The sequence below is a fragment of the Lissotriton helveticus genome, chromosome 11, assembly GCF_964261635.1.
Source record: "Lissotriton helveticus chromosome 11, aLisHel1.1, whole genome shotgun sequence".
Classification (NCBI taxonomy): domain Eukaryota; kingdom Metazoa; phylum Chordata; class Amphibia; order Caudata; family Salamandridae; genus Lissotriton; species Lissotriton helveticus.
Window position 1 is genome coordinate 673,189,384 of NC_136072.1, and position 20,645 is coordinate 673,210,028.

At 46.4% G+C, this 20,645-nt stretch overlaps 1 protein-coding gene across 6 annotated transcripts in view; it reads right to left on the reverse strand.

Moving 5' to 3' along the window:
- Positions 1–20,645, reverse strand: part of LOC144791764 (disintegrin and metalloproteinase domain-containing protein 28-like) — a 3,516,669-nt gene that overhangs the window by 1,289,616 nt on the left and 2,206,408 nt on the right. For all 6 annotated transcript variants that reach the window (XM_078666532.1, XM_078666533.1, XM_078666531.1 and 3 more), the window contains one exon: positions 14,983–15,072. In XM_078666532.1, coding sequence (XP_078522658.1) covers positions 14,983–15,072 — 90 coding nt within the window. The remainder of the gene's footprint in view (positions 1–14,982; positions 15,073–20,645) is intronic.

Below are 20,645 nucleotides of genomic sequence, written 5' to 3' on the forward strand. Positions count from 1 at the left end.
ATTTTTATTTTGGGTGTTTCCGTTTTTGGGTGTGTTGTACAAATAAATGTCTAGTTGCGAATATTAATTGAAACACGACATATGCAACATTTATTTAACCGATGTTCCTCTGGCTTCCTTTGCTTTTAGGTGCACAAGATCAGTCATCGTTCATCATCAGTGCCAGGAAGAAGTCCTACTGCGGTGTGTGCAGCACAACGTCACGTGACGTCACGTGTGGCCACAGACAACTCTGCAACTCGTGCAACTGCGGCCTGCTGTTCTGACATCTGAAGAAGATGGGCCCAAAGAAAGGTGGCCGTAGCTTCTCTCGCAAAAAAGTTGCCAGTGCCCTTGCCAGTAAGAAGGAACAGAAGAAGCAAGTGGCGCCACTTACCAAGGAGACTGGTGTGCCCACAGATACTTTTTTGGGAAACAAAAAACTACGCCTGCAGCAGAGGTTTCCGCCGGGGACCCAGCTGGGAGCAGCACCTCAGCTTCATTGGAGACCAATGCCACCACGCCAAGTTAGGCCCAAGGCCATGAGTGCCGCAGAGGCAGCCACTTTAGTTACTCAATCACCTTCGACCAGTGATGTTGGCGTTGACTCATCGCAAGAAAGTAGCATCCAATCAACGCAGGGTGTAACTCATCTGAGGAGTGTTCAACCGCAGCCACAACCACAACCACTGGTGGTGCAACAAGGAGAGGTGCAAGGAGAGGTGCAAAGAGAGGTGCAAGGAGAGGCGCAAGGAGAGGCGCAAGGAGAGGCACAAGGAGAGGCGCAAGGAGTGGCGCAAGGAGAGGCGCAACTGCCCACAATGCTTGTTCCTCTAGAAGTAGGGGCACATCAGGAAATCGAGATTGAAGCGGAGGTATCATCCGAGCAAGCCACTCCTCCTGATGAACCATTGTCTTCCAGATCCACAGCAAGGAAAAGGTCAAGGAGGGCTAGTACAAGTTCTTCAAGCCCCCTTCCTTCTGATGATCTTGATCAAGATTGGAACCCACCATCTGAGAGGGAAGCACGCCATGAGCCCACAAAGGTAGCTAAGCCTAAATGGAAGGTTCCCGCAAGGCTTCCACTTATGGGTGATGACGTAGAACAAGAAGTAGAAGTGGTGTATTCTGCTGCTGATGAACAGTCTGACCATGATGACCCAGTCATCACAGTCGTCACTCCAGCCCCAGCGGGCATGCAGCAGACAGACATTTTTACCCTATCCTGAATTGCTGCTGAGCAAGATGTGGGCGGCATAGCACTGGTACCACCACCAACACAGGTAACCACTACACCAACACGACCTACAGCTGCCATATTTTCTATTCAGAAGGGCCGGCAGGGACCTCCATCCAGCTCGACCTCCGTTACCTCAAGTAGTGGTGCTGTAACTGTAAGTGCACAACAGGGTCAAATTCGGCCACACCCATCCTCCACTTCATCTGGCATTGAAGCTGAAAGTAGCACCTCCACCACCACCACCAAATATCACAACTCCCCAGTTTGGGACTTCTTTAGTGTCAGCAAAAAGGCGGAAAACCTAGTTGTTTGTTCGATTTATAAAGCTGTATTTAGTCGGGGTAAGCTTGGAACCAACTATGGTACTGGAGGCCAGAGAGGTCATCTCCAAAAACACCACACTATCCCTTGGGAGGCGCACCTAAGTAAGATCCGTGAAGCCAAAAGTACAAGAAATCCAAATGTATCCATTGACATTGCATCTGATGATGACGAGGGGCGGATCGAGCAGGTATTGACCACCTGCCGAAGAATCTGCACACATTTCAGCCATTCTTTTAAGGCCCGGAAGCAACTGAGGAACCTGCAACGTGTACGTAGACTGCCAGTCAGAGGACTCATCCAGGAGGTGGTAAAGCAGTGATTGGTAATCAATGAGTATGTCTATGCACTGGGTTCTACTATGAAAGAGATGAGGCTAGATGGAGGAATGGGACCTAGTTAAAAGCCTGGCAGACATGCTTCGTCCTTTTGAGGTCTTCACGCGTGAAGTCAGCAGGGAGGACTGTACTTTGGGCAATCCTATCCCATTGTTGCGCATGCTATATCACCAACTTAAGGCGGTGTCTTCAACGTTCAAAGATGATACTGAGAAGCAAGACGCATATCAGTTGGCTGAGAGCTTATTAACCCGCCTACTTGACAATGTAAGGCTTACAAAAAATACATTCTGAAGAACATTACATTTGTGCCACTATTCTGAATCCACGGTACAAAAAGGCAGTGGCCAGCAAAGCATTCATTCCTTTTGATGAAGCAGATGTTTCAAAGTACAAACATTGGCTAGCTCTGTCAGCCACTCGGTTAGAAAAAGAGCAGCAGGAAATTGAAGGAACCGCCAGAACTACTACTGAATCAGCAGTAAGGGTGGGCGGCCAGCTACGCTCCGTGCACGGAGTGCGCGTAGTGCCGTCTCCTACGCATTTTGCGTAGCGGGCCTAGCCAGGCGGCACTACGCGCGCTCCGCAGACGGTGCGTAGCCGGCCGCCACCCACCTCCCTCCCGCCCTCCCTAAATACTTAAATAAAAGGATAGAAAGCTTTTAAAAACACTTACCTTGTCCGCCGCGTCCCCGGGACTCCCTCTCGCCGTCCCTGGATTTGCGCCGCCATTTCGGATACTAATGCGCATGCGCGGGCACCCGCGCATGCGCATTAGTATCTGAATCGGTGGCGGCGCGAATCCAGGGACGGCGAGAGGGAGCCCCGGGGACGCGGCGGACAAGGTAAGTGTTTTTAAAAGCTTTCTATCCTTTTATTTAAGTATTTAGGGAGGGCGGGAGGGAGGCGGGCGGTGCGTAGTGGGGCTACGCGGAGTGCGCGGGTGGGCGTAGTTTTGCGCCCACTTCGCGTAGCTCCGCGGAGCCCCACTCCGCACACTACGCCCAGGGTTAATCAGCAGGCCATCCAGCGTCAAGGTCCACTTCTGTGGCCGAAGGCAGTGATTTTCCCTCACAGCCGTTACCGACACCAGCAACCGTACCATCATCCTCACCTGCACCAGACCCAGCCATAATATTGTCGGAAGCGGATTGGCTAAATCATCAAGGGTTTGCTCGTTCCAGCGTTGATGCAAAGGCCACAGATGGTACATAAATTGGAGCACCCCTGGAGAACCTTGAGTGGATGGTGCAGGCCTATCTGGATGACCCAATAGAGGTCTTCTTAAATCAGAACCCATTGCTGTATTGGTATGGGAAAAAGGGTCAATGGCCACTGATCACCAAGCTGGCTCTAAATTATTTGTCTTGCCCACTCGCAAGCGTGTCTTCTGAACGTATTTTCAGTGCTGCTGGTGCCATTGTAACTTCAAAAAGGAGCCGCCTCTCGCCCAAAAATGTGGAGAGGTTAACAATGATCAAGATGAATCAGCACTTCATACCACCAGATTACAAAATACGTGAATACACGCAGGAAGAAGGGGACCCCGACTTAGGTGACGGAATTTCTTCTCTGTTAGCTGACCTACTCCTGTCTCAATTCACAGAGTTTGCGGACGAGCTCTACTTCCGTGACACCGAGGCCTGAAAATGACTTCCTTTTTTTTTCTGTCCTTATTCACTTTTATTCCTGTGTGTCTTTCTTTGTTCTGCAACTCTTACCACAACAAAACTCTAATCACCTAATCACAACAACTCCATCAGCAGCACTGTCTTCATCGTATTATTTCCTTATTGATTTGAAGGTGCCGCTGTCTGTATTCCTGAGGTTCACAAGTTCACAACTCAGTCATGCTCCTCTATCCTCCTCCTCCAGACTCCCTCTATCCATTTCCCTCAAGGCAGATGGCTGGATTACGCAGAATCAAGAAACTTTGGCTTCGTAGACGAGTCCCCTCAAGTGGGGCTGGAATTACTGACTACATGCTGATTGCTGACAGTTACTTCTGAAATTGACAGGAGAGGCTGCCCTGTGGGCCTTTAAGAACAAGATGTGGACAAAAAGTGGAACAGGTAATGAATAATGAGAAGATGGCATGGCATGCAGTAGACAGCAATGGCTGTCTGGCTCTGATGAAAGCAATTGCTGTTTGTTTGTTGTACATGAATTGAATCATATGTCTTCTGTTATTATTTAATCTTTTACACACTAAATGTAACTCAAGTCTACTCTGCTTTTTTTTACCTTGTTTAATTCAAATTGTACTTCAACTGCAGGGGCCACTACGTTGCATTTTCCAATATGCAAAATGTCCTTGGACTCACTGTTTGCCAATATACCATGATGATGATGAGTGTTGATGATCAAAGTTAAATAATATATATTTTTTCTTTACAGTCACTCACTGGGATGGATGGATCATCATCAACGGTTTACGGAAGAACTATGGCCAATTTGTGAGTGGCAAACAGGTAAACCAGTCAACAACAACTACTACAGTAGAACTACATGTCTGTCTAGTCACGGTATGGAGTGGTCGAGCCAGTGTAGTGTTGTTATGCCAGAGTCCTGACAGCAGTTCATGTAAAATTGTGGCTATGTGGCTTGCTGCATACAATTAGATATGCTTTGTCTGTCTGTGTCAAAAGGTATGCTACATCAGGTTGCTTCACTCAGTGGTGCCTGCCTTGACCATCTGCATGGCCCTGGCCTGCTGTGTGCTAATTATTATCCTTGAAAAGGAGACTCAGAGTACGCACTTTAGAAATGATGCTTGTATGTCATACTGTCGCCTCTGAAACTGAAAGTGTTATTTTTGCACTACACAGCGTACCTTATATTTTTTTCTCCGTGGTGTTTTAATATCACTTCCTGTTTTTCCATCAACAATTACAGGCCGGCTTATACCCTGTGCGATGGGAAAAACGATTAACGCAGGCTTACCTTTAGCGATCCGCAATTCCGCATCCGCCAGGCAGGCAGTGGGCAGTGTGTCTGGTCGCCAAGATTGATCGACGGAGCGTCAGATGGAATGGAGGAGTACCGCGAACAAGAGGAATGGCTGGATGCATGCAACTTCCCAATTCAACAGGACCACTGCAACATACAGTTACAGTATCCTCTTCACTTCTCCTTATCTTTTATATAATGTTATTGTTGTGAACTTCTATGAGTGTGACTCTGTGCATTTGTTTGCTCTCTGCTTCAAATTCACCCCTCCAGCCATTGTTTAGCTTTTTCTTTGCTATTTTTAAAACTAATTCAATGTACTAAGTGTTTATTCTCTCTGAGGGCAGATAGGCAAGTGAAATTGCGTAATTACTGCAGCCCTGTACTGTCACATTGTTTCTTCATAATTAGTAAGTTGTAGTAAGTACTACTTTTCACTAACCTAACCATCCATTTAGTAAACAACTTCATGCATGCAGTGGTGCATGCACTTCCTTTATGTCCCTTAAAAGATTTATGGATATCTTTGTATCCAAAGATTTTGTTTTCTTCATTTGTTGTTTGTCCATGCTGTGTTTGTTTTTCCTCTCTCCACAAAACCTTCCCAAAAACCCCCATTCCCATCCAATTTTCAAACCCTAACCCTCTTCCCCCGGGCTGTGTGATTTTCGTTGAGGTGTGACTAAATGACAACAATAATTCCACACACTTGCTGGGGAGGAAAAGTTCAAAGCAACAGAAAATAAATTTCAAGGATGGTGAAGGAATCCGAGGATATGTTCTTACTGCGTACTGTACTATCTATTGTACTGTTCTAATGCTACGCTCGGGCCACTCAATGTTTCATTTCCTTTTTTTTCATATGCTGCTACTGCCAGTGTGTAGTGTACCACTACTACTACCACCACCACTACGATGAAATTTCATCTGTCCAGGATTCAACCTTAATCGCCATTTGCCATGCACCCAGCCCTGTGCCTAGCCCAATTCTCAAACATGAATCACAAGTAAGATAAGCATTTGGGCGGATGAAGAATAATGGAGTAGGAGGACAGGAGAGACTGACGGTAGTACTAGTAAAGTAGTAGGACAGTTAAATTCACTAACTCTGTCAGTGGCACTTTTCTAAAAATGTGGGCGATTAGACAATTTGAATCAACCAGCCAGTTAAGTTTCAGGAAAACAAATGTACAGTTGAGTTAACCCCCCCTGCCTCCCTCACAAAACAGTAAAAACGCATATGCTATGTTTAAGTTCAAAATAAATAATTATTTACACCCTAACAAAAATAAACTAACCCACAAGACCCGATCCACCCTTCTCCCTAACCCCAACCAATGTCCATGAAATGTCCTGAAGAAAAGTTCCAAAACCCCAATGCCCAATTCCCACCCCCCCAAAAGTCTTTAAAAAAGGGGCAAGGGACAGTCTCTCCTCCTCTACTGCCGCTGGCGGTGTCCTTTGGCCAGGTGGTCCCGATGCTCCCTGCGGCGTTCCTTGAGCAGGGTTTTCAGTCTCTCCACCTCCTGCAGGTGGGATGACAGACGTAGCCAAGTGGATGATGAACAGTCGCCTGAAACTGAACTCGGACAAGACGGAAGTCCTCATCCTGGGATCCTCACCCTCCGCCTGGGACGACTCCTGGTGGCCCCCCGCCCTGGGCAGCGCACCCAAACCAACAGACCACGCACGCAACCTGGGCTTCATCCTGGACTCCTCCCTCTCCATGACCAGACAAGTCAACGCCGTCTCCTCGCCGTGCTTCAACATCCTGCGCATGCTACGTAAGATCTTCCGGTGGATCCCTACCGAGACCAGGAAGACGGTCACCCAGGCCCTCGTCACCAGCCGTCTGGACTACGGCAACTCCCTCTACGCCGGAACCACCGCCAAACTCCAGAAGAGACTCCAGCGGATCCAGAACGCCTCAGCACGACTCATCCTGGACATCCCCCGTCGCAGCCACATCTCCGGACACCTGAGTTTCCTGTACTGGCTCCCGGTCAACAAGAGAATCACCTTCCGTCTCCTCACCCACGCACACAAAGCCCTACACAACCAAGGCCCAGGATACCTCAACAGCCGCCTCAACTTCTACGCTCCCACACGCCTGCTTCGATCGACCGGACACGCCCTCGCCGCCGTCCCCCGCATCCGGAGAGCCACCACAGGGGGAAGGTCCTTCTCCTACCTGGCCGCCAAGACTTGGAACTCCCTCCCGACCCACCTCCGCCTGACCCAGGACCACCTCGCATTCAGGAAGCAGCTCAAGACCTGGCTGTTCGAGCAGTAGCGGACCCCCCCTCCCCCAGCGCCTTGAGACCCTCCGGGTGAGTAGTGCGCTATACAAATACCTTGATTGATTGATTGATCAAGGTTGGACACCCTGAGGGTCAAGCTGTGCAGACGAGCCTTGCACCTGCTGTGGGGGGCAGGTGATTTTTTTGCTGCTTGGCGGTGGCGGGTGGCTGTTGTACCATGCCTCCGTACCGCTGAAGGCTTGCGCTGACTGGATGACCCAGGGTGAGTGGAGGTGGATGCAGCTGTCGTGGATGATGTAAATGTCGACTGAGACTGCGTGTCCTCCTCCTCCTGGGCCGATATTCAGCGACAATCGCCTCCAGCTTCCGTTACCGTGCCCGTCTAGCCAGCTCCTTTTGTGTTAGTTTGGAAGGAGCATCTATATGAAGAAATAAAAACATACTGTAACCACTGCTCTTTAAGATTAACACAAAATAATTCAGCAGAAAGTTGTGTCACAGTAGCACTAGCAACTTGCAAGCACAGTACATAACATTTGTGGCCTGTATCTATCTAACCTCCCACTTTGTCGGCCTCTGCTCTAACATTAGTGGGAGTTTCAGGAATTCTACTAGCACTATATGGACTCACTACATTAGACTCAGACAGTACACCAGTCTTCTTCTTCTTCTCTCTTGTTTAGCGAAATTGGTACGTAAACTTGTGGAAGCTGGCATAATGCCAGCGCAGTCAACTTGCACCCGAGTACCATGATCCAGGCATCCATCCATTCAAAGTAAATGTCAATCATTCTTCTTAATGTCTCAACTGGACAAACCTTACTTTTTCTCACGGAAAAACAACCTTTGTATTTTATTTTGGAAACCGCCAGCCATGCATCCATGCTTGACTCGCATTTGAATTTGAACCAAATGATATATTGCGCACACATACAGTTTCTGTTTCACCCACCCAGGCAGTCCTCTTTCCTTTCTCCTTCAACCCATCCTTGCTTCAGCCTTCAACCGGCCATGCATCATATTCCCAGCCACCTTGGGCAGCATTCAAAAACGCGTATCATTCTTTGCCAGTCATTACTTTTAACTCGCTCGTCCTTCCTTACACCCTTCTTTCCCTTTTCGTTCATCCCATCCATCAAGTTCATCTCTGATCTGACTTGGCTGCTCGATAAAACTTTCACAGATGAGTTGAAGTCAAATTTAGAGGAGGCCATTGGTTACTCGTCAACTCCCGCCGCTAATGCTATTGCTAATGAGAAGTCAAGGGTGAATGTCTTCTACCTGGTTGACAAAAACTTAGTTCTAAATTTGTAAGTCTTCTTAACAGTAAAGTGTACTTGTACTGTACAACATATACACCCTCTGCAGTCTGTAATCTCAATAAGTAACGGAATATAATAGCTTTGCTTACCACTGCCCGCCAATCCCATGGCATCCCCCACAGCAGTTCCTGATAGCTCTTGCACCGTATCCGACCCTGGAGTGCCCACCTCCGCGCTGGCCCCGGCACTGGTGCTTGGCTGTGCCGATGTTCCGCCTAGAAAATACATTTCATATTTTTAGATGCCATATACACCACTCCCTATTTTGTCTAGGAATGAAAAAAATGTACTAGTACTACATAAACATATTTACTAAGTTGTGACTCTAGTCTAAACTACAAATTTCCCTTTCTTCAGAGAAGGGTGTTTTTTATTTATGCTTAGCCATAACATGTGATGCTACACTTTTTGGCACAACTGATGAATGCTTGCTTTTTAACACTCACCATTTTTCTCATAACAGACAGAACACTCGCATATCACCCCCGACTTGAAAGCCCTGAACTGGCTGCCTTTTGAAGCCAGAATACATCTGAAAATTGCCTGCATGACACATAAGGCTATACACTTGAGCTCTCCCGGATACCTCAATCAGAAGCTGTCAATCTCTGGCGGCTCTAGATACACTAGAGGCACAAACAATCTGCTGCTAAAACCTCGAAGATTCAGGAAGGAAAAAACGTATAAGCGCTCTTTCTCAGGAATGGCACCCAGGATCTGGAACTCACTCCCTCCTGAAACAAGGCTCATCTCCTCAATCACACTTTTTAGGAAAGAAGTAAAAGCTCTTCTCATGGCCAAATACACTTGAGCTTTCAACTTGAAACTATAAAGGATCGGCACCGATCTATATTACCCAGCTCGATCCCGATGACTTTGTGTTTTTTCCTGTATTATTCTGCTACATCCCTACGAATATGTGTTTTACCTTTATTAATGTTTCCACCTACTATTATGACTATGTACTTGCATTATTGTTTCACCTGTACTATTATGCTCCCTCACGTATTCTTTCTTTTGTTTGGTATTCCCTGCTCTGTAAAGCGCTCTGATATCTGCAAAGATCTTGTTCGCGCTATATAAAACTTTCAAAATAAACACCTTCAAGCATGTCTTGGATGATCTTCTCCCCCCAGATTTCACCAAAACTGAAGATGTCGAAAATGGATCTAGTATGATGGACGTCTGGCTTACTGATGCCATTAATGCCTGTCTCCCCCTCTCTCCAAAAAAATGTAATGACCATAAAATCCCAGCCCCCTGGTTCAATGAATCGCTAAAAATTGCAAAATCCAAGTGTAAGAGACTGGAATGGAGTTGGAGACAGAATTACTCCCTTGAGTCTGGAGTCACCTAAAAAAAGAATTAAAATTCTACCATAAAGCCTGCGCCACTGCTAGGGCCAGCTATATCGCCAAAACAATTTCTGAGGCCTCAAATAAATCCAAAGCACTTTTTTCACTGGTCAAAGAGCTCGGGGGCTCTGATACCTCAGCAAAACCACCACCCTGAAAAGCAACCAATGTGAAGAACTAGCCCAATTTTTCACGCAAAAAATAGAAACCATCTATCAGGATATAGCCAAACAGCATTGCAACAGTTCTCAGCTTTTACAATCTCCCACACTGAACATCACGAACTGTTTCACTTCTCCTCAACAGTCTCTCACTCAGGCTTCCCTGAATGCATGGCCATGTCTCAACCAGGAGACCCTAACCAAGATCTTAGGTAGGTTAAAATCAGGTTCCCCAAATGACCACCTCCTCATTTCAATACTTAAACAACTTGACATCGTCCAACTTTCCATGATTAGTAAAACCCTTAATCTCTCCATACGTGACTCCATTGTCCCGGCTAGGTGGAAACATGCTATGATATCACTGCTTCTGAAAAAACCCACAGCCGACCCGAATGTCCCTTCCAATTTCCGCCCCATCTCTCTTTTGCCAATTTTTTCTAAGATTCTTGAAAGGCACGTTCACTCCCATCTGGCCCAGTATGTTGAGCCAACCTCATACTTCACCCTTCACAATCTGGCTTCCGTCCCGGTTTTTCCACCGAGACAACTCTACTGGGAGTCACAGAGAACTTACACCAGCTCTTAGACAGAGGAGACACAGTGGCACTGATTTTACTTGATCTCAGTGCCGCATTTGACACCATCTAACACACCATACTCATAGAGACGTTAACCTCTATGGGTATATGTGGATCTGCTCGGAGCTGGCTGGTTTCATTCCTCACTCACCGCACATTCCAAATTTTCTCCAATACAGCAACCTTCAAAACTGATGCTTCTCCTTATGGTGTACCCCAGATATCCATACTTAGCCCCCTTCTTTTTAATTTACACGTCAAACCATTAGCCCAAATAGCAGAACGAGAAGGTCTTATTCTTTTCACCTACGCTGACGACTCCCAGATCGCATTTTCTCTTTCTAATCCTGACCAAGGCCCTACATCCCTCCTGCAGTCAGGTCTCAGAAAAATTGCCGACTGCATGAGTCTCAATTTATTGAAACTGAATGGAAACAAAACCGAAGTTTTAATTCTGGGTCAAAAACATGATCTTGGAGTGCGAAACACTGGCCGTCTGAGATGGGTACTCTTCCCTGTCCTGTCGACTCTGTCCGCAACCTAGGTTTTACCATTGACAACGCCTTGACTATGCAACATCAGGTAAACAAGGTTTCGGCCATCTGCTTCACAATACTGAGATGGCTTAAGAAAATTATCTGGATGTTGCCCAGTGACACCCAAAAATTCGTGGTCCATGCTTTAATTACTTCTCGGCTGGACTACGGAAATGTCCTTTACCTTGGGGCTAACAGAACGGTGACGAGACGTTTACAGCTAGTCCAAAATGCAGCTCCAAGACTGTTGTGTAAAATCCCTAGATCCAGTCACATTTCAGGACCCCTCCGTGATCTACATTGGTTCTGGGTTGAGAGTCGTATCAAATTCAAAACCCTGAGCGACATGTTTAAGATCAAATCGGGCACAGCTCCCAGTTACCTTCAATCCCTGGTCCATACCTACACTCCCTCACGGAACCTGCGATCCTCTTCTCTGGGCTACTTTTTTGTGCCCAGAATCAGACTTGCTAGAATGGGTGGCAGGTCTTTTGCTTACCTAGGCTCTACCCTTTGAAATTCTCTACCCCCGAGCATACGGACTGAAACCAACTACGTCCGTTTTCGTAAAGCCATTAAGACCTGGCTTTTCGGCCAATAATTCTCCATTGATCTGCTAAATTGGTATCTTTAGAGCACTCTGCCTGTCTAGCACTGGGAAACCCTTTATGGGCAGCTGTCGCGCTCAATAAACTCAATTAATAAATAAATAAGCTTCCCTTCTAATACAAGAGCAAGATCATCATCATATCATGTTGGACGGATTCGTCAACGATTCATCCCCACCAAGACTTTAAGTTCCAACCAGGTGAGGGCTCTGCAACAATTAATGTGTGAAATCAGCCACTTTTCAGTTTTGAATCCTTCACCGTTTATCTTATATGAAGTTAATTTTAATAAATGTTTTTACTTTTAATAAAGCTTTAAAACTTACATAGACTCCGGTTTTTGGTCATGAATGAGTGAGCGAAAGGGTTTGCAATTTGCAAGCATGAGTACGTTGCTCTAATAGGTCGGGGCTCTGACTCTTATGTTCTGGGTTGTATAATCATTGGGGATCATCGCTGCATTCGGGAGCTAAATAATGACTCTGACACACTAGCTAGTCTGTAAGGAGATTGGGGGTTCAACTTCTGTTATGACTGAGGTATGTGGAAAGTCTAACTGCGCCTATTATAATTTATAACCAATGCCCTATTTCTTGTCCATAGTTCTGTTTGGGCAGAATAGTGGTGGTAGTAGTACGGATTGTCCTATCCAATCAAAAAGTAAACTAGTATCTTATTCTTGGTGGCCTTTGACATTTTATTGTTGGGAATTGGCAAAGCATAAACATTTAGAAGACTTTAATAGACATTATGGAAAACCCAGAGGACTGCACTGAGCGCATAGAGCTATTGCTGAATAGAATAGGAGTTTTGTTTAACACCTTTTGCCAACTGTGCAAGCTTAGTTAGCTACACAGACAGACTAATAATAACCTAGTAGTACCACAGGGAGTCATAGTAGAGGCAGGATAAGAATTTAGAAACAGTCTAGAAGAAGATCAAAGACGATTTAGGAAAAAATAGAATGAGAAACGCTTGGAAAAAATAGGTGCTGTAAAAGATAGGGAAGTATAATTTTTAATATTAACAGGAACACTTACTGGGGCCAGCAGAGGAGCCCTCGGCGGACCTATCCTGGCCTTCCTGGTGTTGTTCCTGCTCCGCCGCCGCCGCTACCGCCTCCTGTGTCCTCTTGCCCCTGGGGGAAGCTGATGTACAACATGAAAGAAAGACACAAACATGGATGATTGTTGTCAACCAAATCAAACATTAAAAAAAACCAATAACAAATTATTTCGGGGAAATAGACAACAATTGCACTAAATGTATTGACCTATCTGATGTGGTCTACTAGAATATAGTATTGCTGGATTCACGGACCATCTACTTGGAAAGTTATGTAACTCACTAAACCAGCTACAAAAAGGTTCTACTAGGACTGGCGGCAGCACTCCGCAGCACGCGAAGTGACAGACACAGTCCGTCATGATCACCACCACTATCTCTTCTTAGTGGCAGGAGTACAAATGAAAGACTGAACTTGAGTCTCTAATGTCTAGCATTACGCAGTTCTGTAAAGTACACTGATACATAATCATCACCCAGGCCAAATGAGCACAAACTTGAAAACAAGTAAGCATAGTAGCACCGCCAGTGAGCAGGCGAGCACCTGCAATCACAGAAGCTTTTGAAACATTATTTACCTGCAATGTAATCTCTAGTGTCTAGCATTACGCAGTTCTGTAAAGTACACTGATACATAATCATCACCCAGGCCAAATGAGCACAAACTTGAAAACAAGTAAGCATAGTAGCACCGCCACTGTGCAGGCGAGCACCCGCAATCACAGAAGATTTTGAAACATAATTTACCTGCAATGTAATCGGCAGCATTCTTGCTCTTCGGAAAAACAAACATTTGCAATATGATAACATAGAGCAGGAGAAAACAGAGTAGTGATTAAATAGCTACTACTACTCACCAAGCACAGGGATCTCGACGCCTAGCAGGTCGTGTTCCCGGTCCAGCACGTCGGACCACCGGTGCGTCGGCTGGTTGTAGGTGCGCTGGACCCCAGACTCCCGATACATGGCTCGGCACACCTTCCACGGTAGCTTGCGACGCTCCCGGAGCCCGTACCCGGTACCGGGCCTGCCGCCTGCCGCGACGGTCTTGGGGAGGTGGCGCTGAACGAAGAAAAACAGTGCGGCCACCTCCACCGCGCTGAAAATCTCCCGGGCTATTACTGTCTTCCCGCTTAAGCGCCCGCATGGGAGCTGGGTACAGGGTGTGGGACCCTTCCCCTTCCCCTTCTGGTTCTTCCCGGCTCCCTTTGCCATGGTCCTGGACAGGAAAGTTAAATAAAAAATAGGTAAGAATAGGGAAAAAGTAAAAAAAATAAAAGAGGTAAAAAAAGTAGTTTGTAAAGTAACGAAAAGTTGAAAAAAACACAAAAGATAGATGTAGAAAAATAGAGGGATAGATAATGAGTAAAAAAGATTAAAAAAAAGTTCAAAGAAACAAAGGATTGCAAAGATTAGGGGAGGATTGAAAAAGCATGCCCAGAACCATAGCAATGAATGAAAAACAACATGGCCGCGCCCATTGCAACCCCGCGACCACACAAAAATGCACGCAAACACGTAATTGCGCCCCGCAGGTAGGAAATGCCCAACGCGAGCATGCAACGAGCGCGCGGAAACGGAAATACGCAGCGCGAACACTGAAAACAAGATGGCCGCGCCCATGTACCACCGCATGGGTAACTTCGCGGTCGACGCGCTGAAAAAAACCCCGCGAACACGCAAAGCGCTCCGCTAACACAACCCCCCCCCGCAAATTTGCACAAATTCACGGATTTTGCGGACCGCGGATTCGCTTTCGTGAAAATTTGCGTACCGCGAATTTGCAAATTTCGCCCATACTTAGTATAAATGTGAAAGGGCCAACGCAGTCATTCAAAGTGAAAGCATCCAATGGCTAAAGTGGGCTTGTTCACTGCTTCATAATTTGTTAAGTGGTAGGAGGGAGTATCATTTAATTGACATTTGAACAGACCAATGGCAAAAGAGTGTTGAATGAGAGGTCCTATAAAAGTATGCATGTTTGTATGATATGTTTTGTAAAACATAAAGCTGGTAAGACAGCTAAAGCTGTCTTTAGGGTAGACCTAAACAAATGACTACCAGAAGGACTCATAAATGTAACAGCAATGAGGAGATGAGTTTTCTTTGTAGTGGTTATGTGGTAATTGCAATTCTTTGTTTGTGTTTCTCTGGACTTACTGAATCTCATTTCAGCCATGCACATTTATTTCATTGGTGACATTTTTTTTAAGCCAACCTATTTTGAAAATAGTTCACTGTTAGTTTTCTCTCCTATCCTTCTCACCTGGCAATTCTCACAGCAGTCTCCATCTGCACAGACGGCTTCTGGCTTCAATTTGCATAATGCAGCTTCACAGCAAGGATTATGACATTCCTTTCAAAGACAAAATAAAATATAGCTTACTATTTATCTTTACAGTATTAAAAAACTGCAAGTCACTTGATAAACAGCTATGGCGGCTATCATCTTTATCTATGAGTGTTTTTAAATAAACAACACATCCGAGTTAGGTCAACAACAGTGAGAACTACAGTTTAATTTATAGTCACAGTCCTCAAATTAAAGGCAAAGATCTCAGACTACTGTCAGTCTGAATGCAAACAAGTCTCCTCTGCAAATCCACCGGTATGAGAAGAAATTATCGTAACTCAGGCGAAAAGGAGGCGAGAATGAGGGAGGTATGTCCACTTCAACACCACAATAAAACTGGAGAAAAGGCTCCGGCCCATTGTAGGTGTGAGCTATGTGTTGGAGTATAGATTTTTTTTTTTTTAAATAAAAGGTTTGTCGTTACGAACTTTTCAGGGTGAGAATTGTGGTGTCACTGTTGTTTAGGGGGCATGTTTCACAGGGACGTTAAGACCTTGGTTTAGTTCCATGTCTGTAACATTGCCTGTGGTTTATGTATAATTTTGCATAGTTGGTTGACTGAATGTTTAGCAGAAGTCTGAATTGGAAGAAATAAAAGCTCAACTATTGTTCTGCAGCATTCTTAGTAGCTGGGTTTACAGGAGTACGGGATAGTTCACAGTTTAAGTTCACATATGAGGGAGTTGCTCGAAGGGTTTAGATCACAAAAACATACCATCCAGTGCCAGTGATTACTTGCATTGTCTCTTACCTGGAGAACACAATAGCCCAAGAGGTGTTGGGGGTAGAAAGGTGGTGTAGAGATTGAGTGCCAGATTTATCGTAGTATTGTTGTCGTATAGATCCTACGTCATCAGTAGGAGCGGCGAGTTTGTTGATCAACATAGATGCTGAGATGGTGCCAGACTGAATCTGTGCACCTCCTCAGGGTATGTTGGCCTACAATCCTGCTAGCTCACAGTACCTCTATAAGTATCCCTAAACTTGAGAGGGTAACTAGTGGATTAGGCAACCTCTGAACATGACAATCCTGACTCCCCAAGTTATCGTAACAGATCTAGAACCTTTTCAGTAAGTCACTTGTGCATACCAAAAGACATATGCAAGAAATGCACAAAGATGCTTTTCAATGAAACATTGTGATTCTTGTGTCAAATATATGTGCGGTAATGATTAATAGACAGAAGCAAATGAAGGTGATTAGCAATATAAGGACAGTGAAAACAATAAACAATTCCACCATTGTGCTAAAGCAGTGTATATATGCTGGAATATTAATTCTGTGTATAGTGTACTTCTACTATGTGCTCCCTAACCTAGTTCCCTAGGGTGATCTTACTTCCCATTATCTGAAGGTAAGTGTATGCAGGTTCCTGTCTTGGTCGCAAGCTGAACATCTCTCCATGCAGAGGGTAAACAGGAATCACCTGGGATGAGACTCCGACAACTGCGACCTCACAGTGACAGCAGAATGCTCCTCTGATTTGAACACGGGAATGCATGTGAATATATAATGACAGCATCCATGCTTCAGTGCTGAGGCCTCAGCCAGTCTTTCATTATTTATCATCATTATTTATCCTCCTTTGAAAGCTATGTCGCTTTATTGATGATCAACAACAACATCATTTCACAATGTCATCACGGTGTAGTGATAGTGTGCCCATGAAGTAGAAATGTAAGCAGTATGGTTTTAGAGAAACTAATCTTGCACTGTCACGCAAGTCAACTTGTGTCAAAAGTCATTGTGTGGAAACAAAGGCAACTTAAGAAACGAGTGTGTGTAAAATGGCAGTGTTTCACCCAGGCCAAATTCAGCCACGTGACAACCACTCCTCGGACATAAGTCGGCTAAAGCTATCTGACGCTAATAAAAACAATCCAGAGCAATACTACGTGATGTATATCAAGCCATCTAAAATTTGTAAAAGGCAATTTTACTGTTTGACGCTTAAGCATTCAGAAAGCAATAATTAAAAATATAAAAACCAAACTTAAAAGGAATGCAACTCAAAAGAAATTTAGAATTTAAAATTTAAGAATGTGAAAAGTTCCCACCAATGAAAACGTTCAAATTGTTTATGTCTTCTGAGAGGTAGACGAAATATTTCTGTTCTCAGCAACCGCACACAATGATCCCTGAGACACACCTCGGAGAAGGTTTATGGAGCAAAAGTGCACCCATTTCACCCCCACAGCAGTCGATGAAGGAGTAACCACAGCCATTAGGAAATCCGCAGAGCCAGAGCCAAGATCCAATTCAGAAGAAGCGTCCTAGGAAGATTGACCAAATGCATTCAGAAGCAACAGCAAACGCAAGGGACACCATTACCAAGGGGCCTCTAAATGATCCAAGTTAGAACTGGGATTTCTGGTTGGCTAAGGCTTGCGCTAAAGCCAGGCAGGAACCACCACTCTAGTCAGGGCAAGGGAGTTACACGACAAAGATAACCCCTGCTCACCCCCTTGGTAGCTTGGCACGAGCAGTCAAGCTTATCTCAGAGGCAATGTGTAAAGCATTTGCGCACGCACACATCAACAACATCCCAGGTACACCACAAAAGGAACTCCACACAAGGTTATATAAACATAACTTTTGTATTCTCAAAACACATCAGATAGTATTCACACAATATAAAGTGTGCCAACTGCCACAGGCAATATTCACAGGGGATTATTTACACAGGACAGGGCCACGTTGGCCACTGTCAGGATCAACACATAGCAGAAATTGGTACAAGTAAAAATAGATCATAAACCTACAACCAGTAGCCACTGGTAATCACTGTACTCCACCTCAACCTGTAACATAACTTTACAGAATGCACAGTCACATCAGGTGCGAATTACATCCTGCGCCAACCTCACCTGCATAAACACATTATGCAATCTCCTCACTAGTCTAAACACATTAGACACTACCTCCTAAGTATAACTCACATTAGGGGCATAAAGCATAGAGTGAAGTACAATCTCACTAACACAAACCTACATAGGTAAAACAACCTCATAATCATAAACCACAGTTTTAGAGGTATCAGATACAGGGTGCGCAAAACATACTATACACAATACATTTCCTAGCACCACATTTAGAGCACATCAATCACATTAGGGGCTTGCGCCCTATACATGTACCAGTCCCCCTGACCAACTGGCCATCTCCAAAGGGGCTCAAATGCCCTGTGTCAAGAATGTGAGGGCGCGCTGCCTAGGCAGCGCCAGTCAAGGGTGTACCATCTGTGCAAACCTAAACGTTGCAGCTGCCCACTACTTGCTGGGCAGCTGAGAATAATAACAGAGACTAAACGCTGCAGCTGGCACTAAGTGGTGCCCAGCTGGGGAAGGCCTGGCACCTCTGTGCCACTTCTGTCCCTCTCAGGGACTCTCTGAAAAATGGCGCCTAAACGATGCAGCTGCCCACTACTTGCTGGGCAGCTGTAGATAGTCAAAATGCAGCATGGGCTCTCACTGGCCCTTGGAACCAACTGCGCCACAGGTTGGAGCGATCTGGCTCTAGAAACAAACATGTGTCCCCTACTGAGCTGCGGAGGAAAGACACGGGCCTTTCAAATAGATATAACCCACATTGGAGCCACCTAGGCTCTAAAAGTAATTAATGTGAAGGGTTAAAGTTATCTATGCTCTAAAAATGAACATGCTCCCAAGCAATGGAGCAGCGCGGGCTCTGAAACAATTAGTCCCATGATGTTGCAGCTGACCCCTGGAAAAGGGGCCCAGCTGGACGATAATGCCCATCATGGGCGGCATGGGCCCACGGGGGCTCTCTCAACACATGTGGAACCGTTGGAGCAGCCCGCTGCCAAACGGGGTCACTCTAGACTGGGCAAGGTACTGTGCCTCGAAGGCACTAGGAACAAGGGGCCCCACTTACCGGGCTCTTGATGCTGCTGGTCTCCTCTACTTGTCTCGGGCATCTCGAGGGTGCAGCGGGCGAGGCTCTCTCTCACTCTGGAGAGCCTCGCTGGCGGCGGCTGCACTTCTCCCTCTAGGGCATGGCGCAGGGCTCCTATCGGCACATGGGAGCCCTACAGGCATGCTCCGACCTCCTCCTCGCATCCGGCCGCACTTCGGCTTCCGTCCAGCGGCCTCCCCACGCCCAGCCTGGCCACGAGCGGCAGCGGTAAACTTTCGGTGGGCACCCGGGTAATTAAAGTCGAGCATAACAAAGGGGTGGGCACCCGTAATAAAAATAGCAAAAATAGGTGGCCATGATGCGGGGTGGGCACCCGCTAGGAGTAATAATTACAAACAGAGATGCAGGGTGGGCACCTGTTTAAATTAGACAACAATAAGCGGGGTAGGCACCCGCCAGGCATGACGGGGGAATCCCTACACAGGGGACTCCTCCCCAAAGGGCTGCAGCGTCGCGCTGCAAAGCCCACGCTCCCTCCTGCAGCATCACAGGTGCTCTGAGAAGGGAAAGTGAAGCGCAACCAGGGCGCAAAAGGGCCTGAGGGCTGGGAAGCAAGATAAAGGGGTTCCAGGAATCATTCCAGCAAAGCAGAAGGACCCCCCAGTAGTCCTCCAGGCATCCAGGGGCTGGGCAGGACCCAGGGAGGCAAGCCTTCCCCTGAGCCCCAGCAGCAGCACGCCCCTGGTAGATTCCAGTCAAAGAACAAGAACATATTCCATGGGGTCACAGCCCCTTTTTATACACCAAATCCTTAGTTTCCAAAGGTGCAGGCAAAGGGCAAACCAGATGCAACTGGTTCTGGAGCACTTTGTTTTGCTCAGCCCCTCTGCCTATTCTCAGGGTGGGTCAGGGACATCAGACACACCACAGGGGGTGGAGCCAGCATTGTGGAGGGAAGGCCCAGCCCTATTCAGGTCCCAGGTGCACTCCTCCCTCCCATCAACTTGCAGATCTCTCCATTCACCACCGGGCAGACCCATCCTGACTCCTAGAGCCAAGCACACCAGCCAGCTCCTGTCACTCACAAGCCAGGCAGGCAATCCACATTCACTGCACACAGACATGCCAACTTCTAGAAGTTCATGCACTTCTCCACTAGACACATTAAATCTGCGCACACCGTCGCGCAGCATTTAATCTCATGATTTCGCACATACCAAACTCGACCCTGCACTCCCCACACTTCAGGAACTAACATGGACACACATATCCCCATGCATTCCTATGGGAGGGCAGGCCACTCTCACCACACATACACAGAGAGCGCACACACTTTACACTGGACCAGTGAAAAGTGTGCAGAGGCCTAAAATCACCAACACCAGGTTATAGAAACAGGAAAGGAAAATGCAAAAGGTTTCGGGGTGAACCTGCCTAAAGCACCAAGTCCAACAATCCATCAGTACTAATATGTCCAGAGGCTGAACCTGTTGCGCTCTTAGGCACAAATCCAACGCACACTTGAAGGTGCACAGCAGACAGAGGAATACAGGCTGGACGTATTATAGCCACACAGGCCGAAAGGTCTAGAACCTGTGCTCATTCAGTTCCTGAAGCAAGGGCTCCCCAAATCATTTTACCATGCATTCACTGCACAGGAGCACATGTGGTGGTGCCAGTTCCATTCAATCTTGAAATG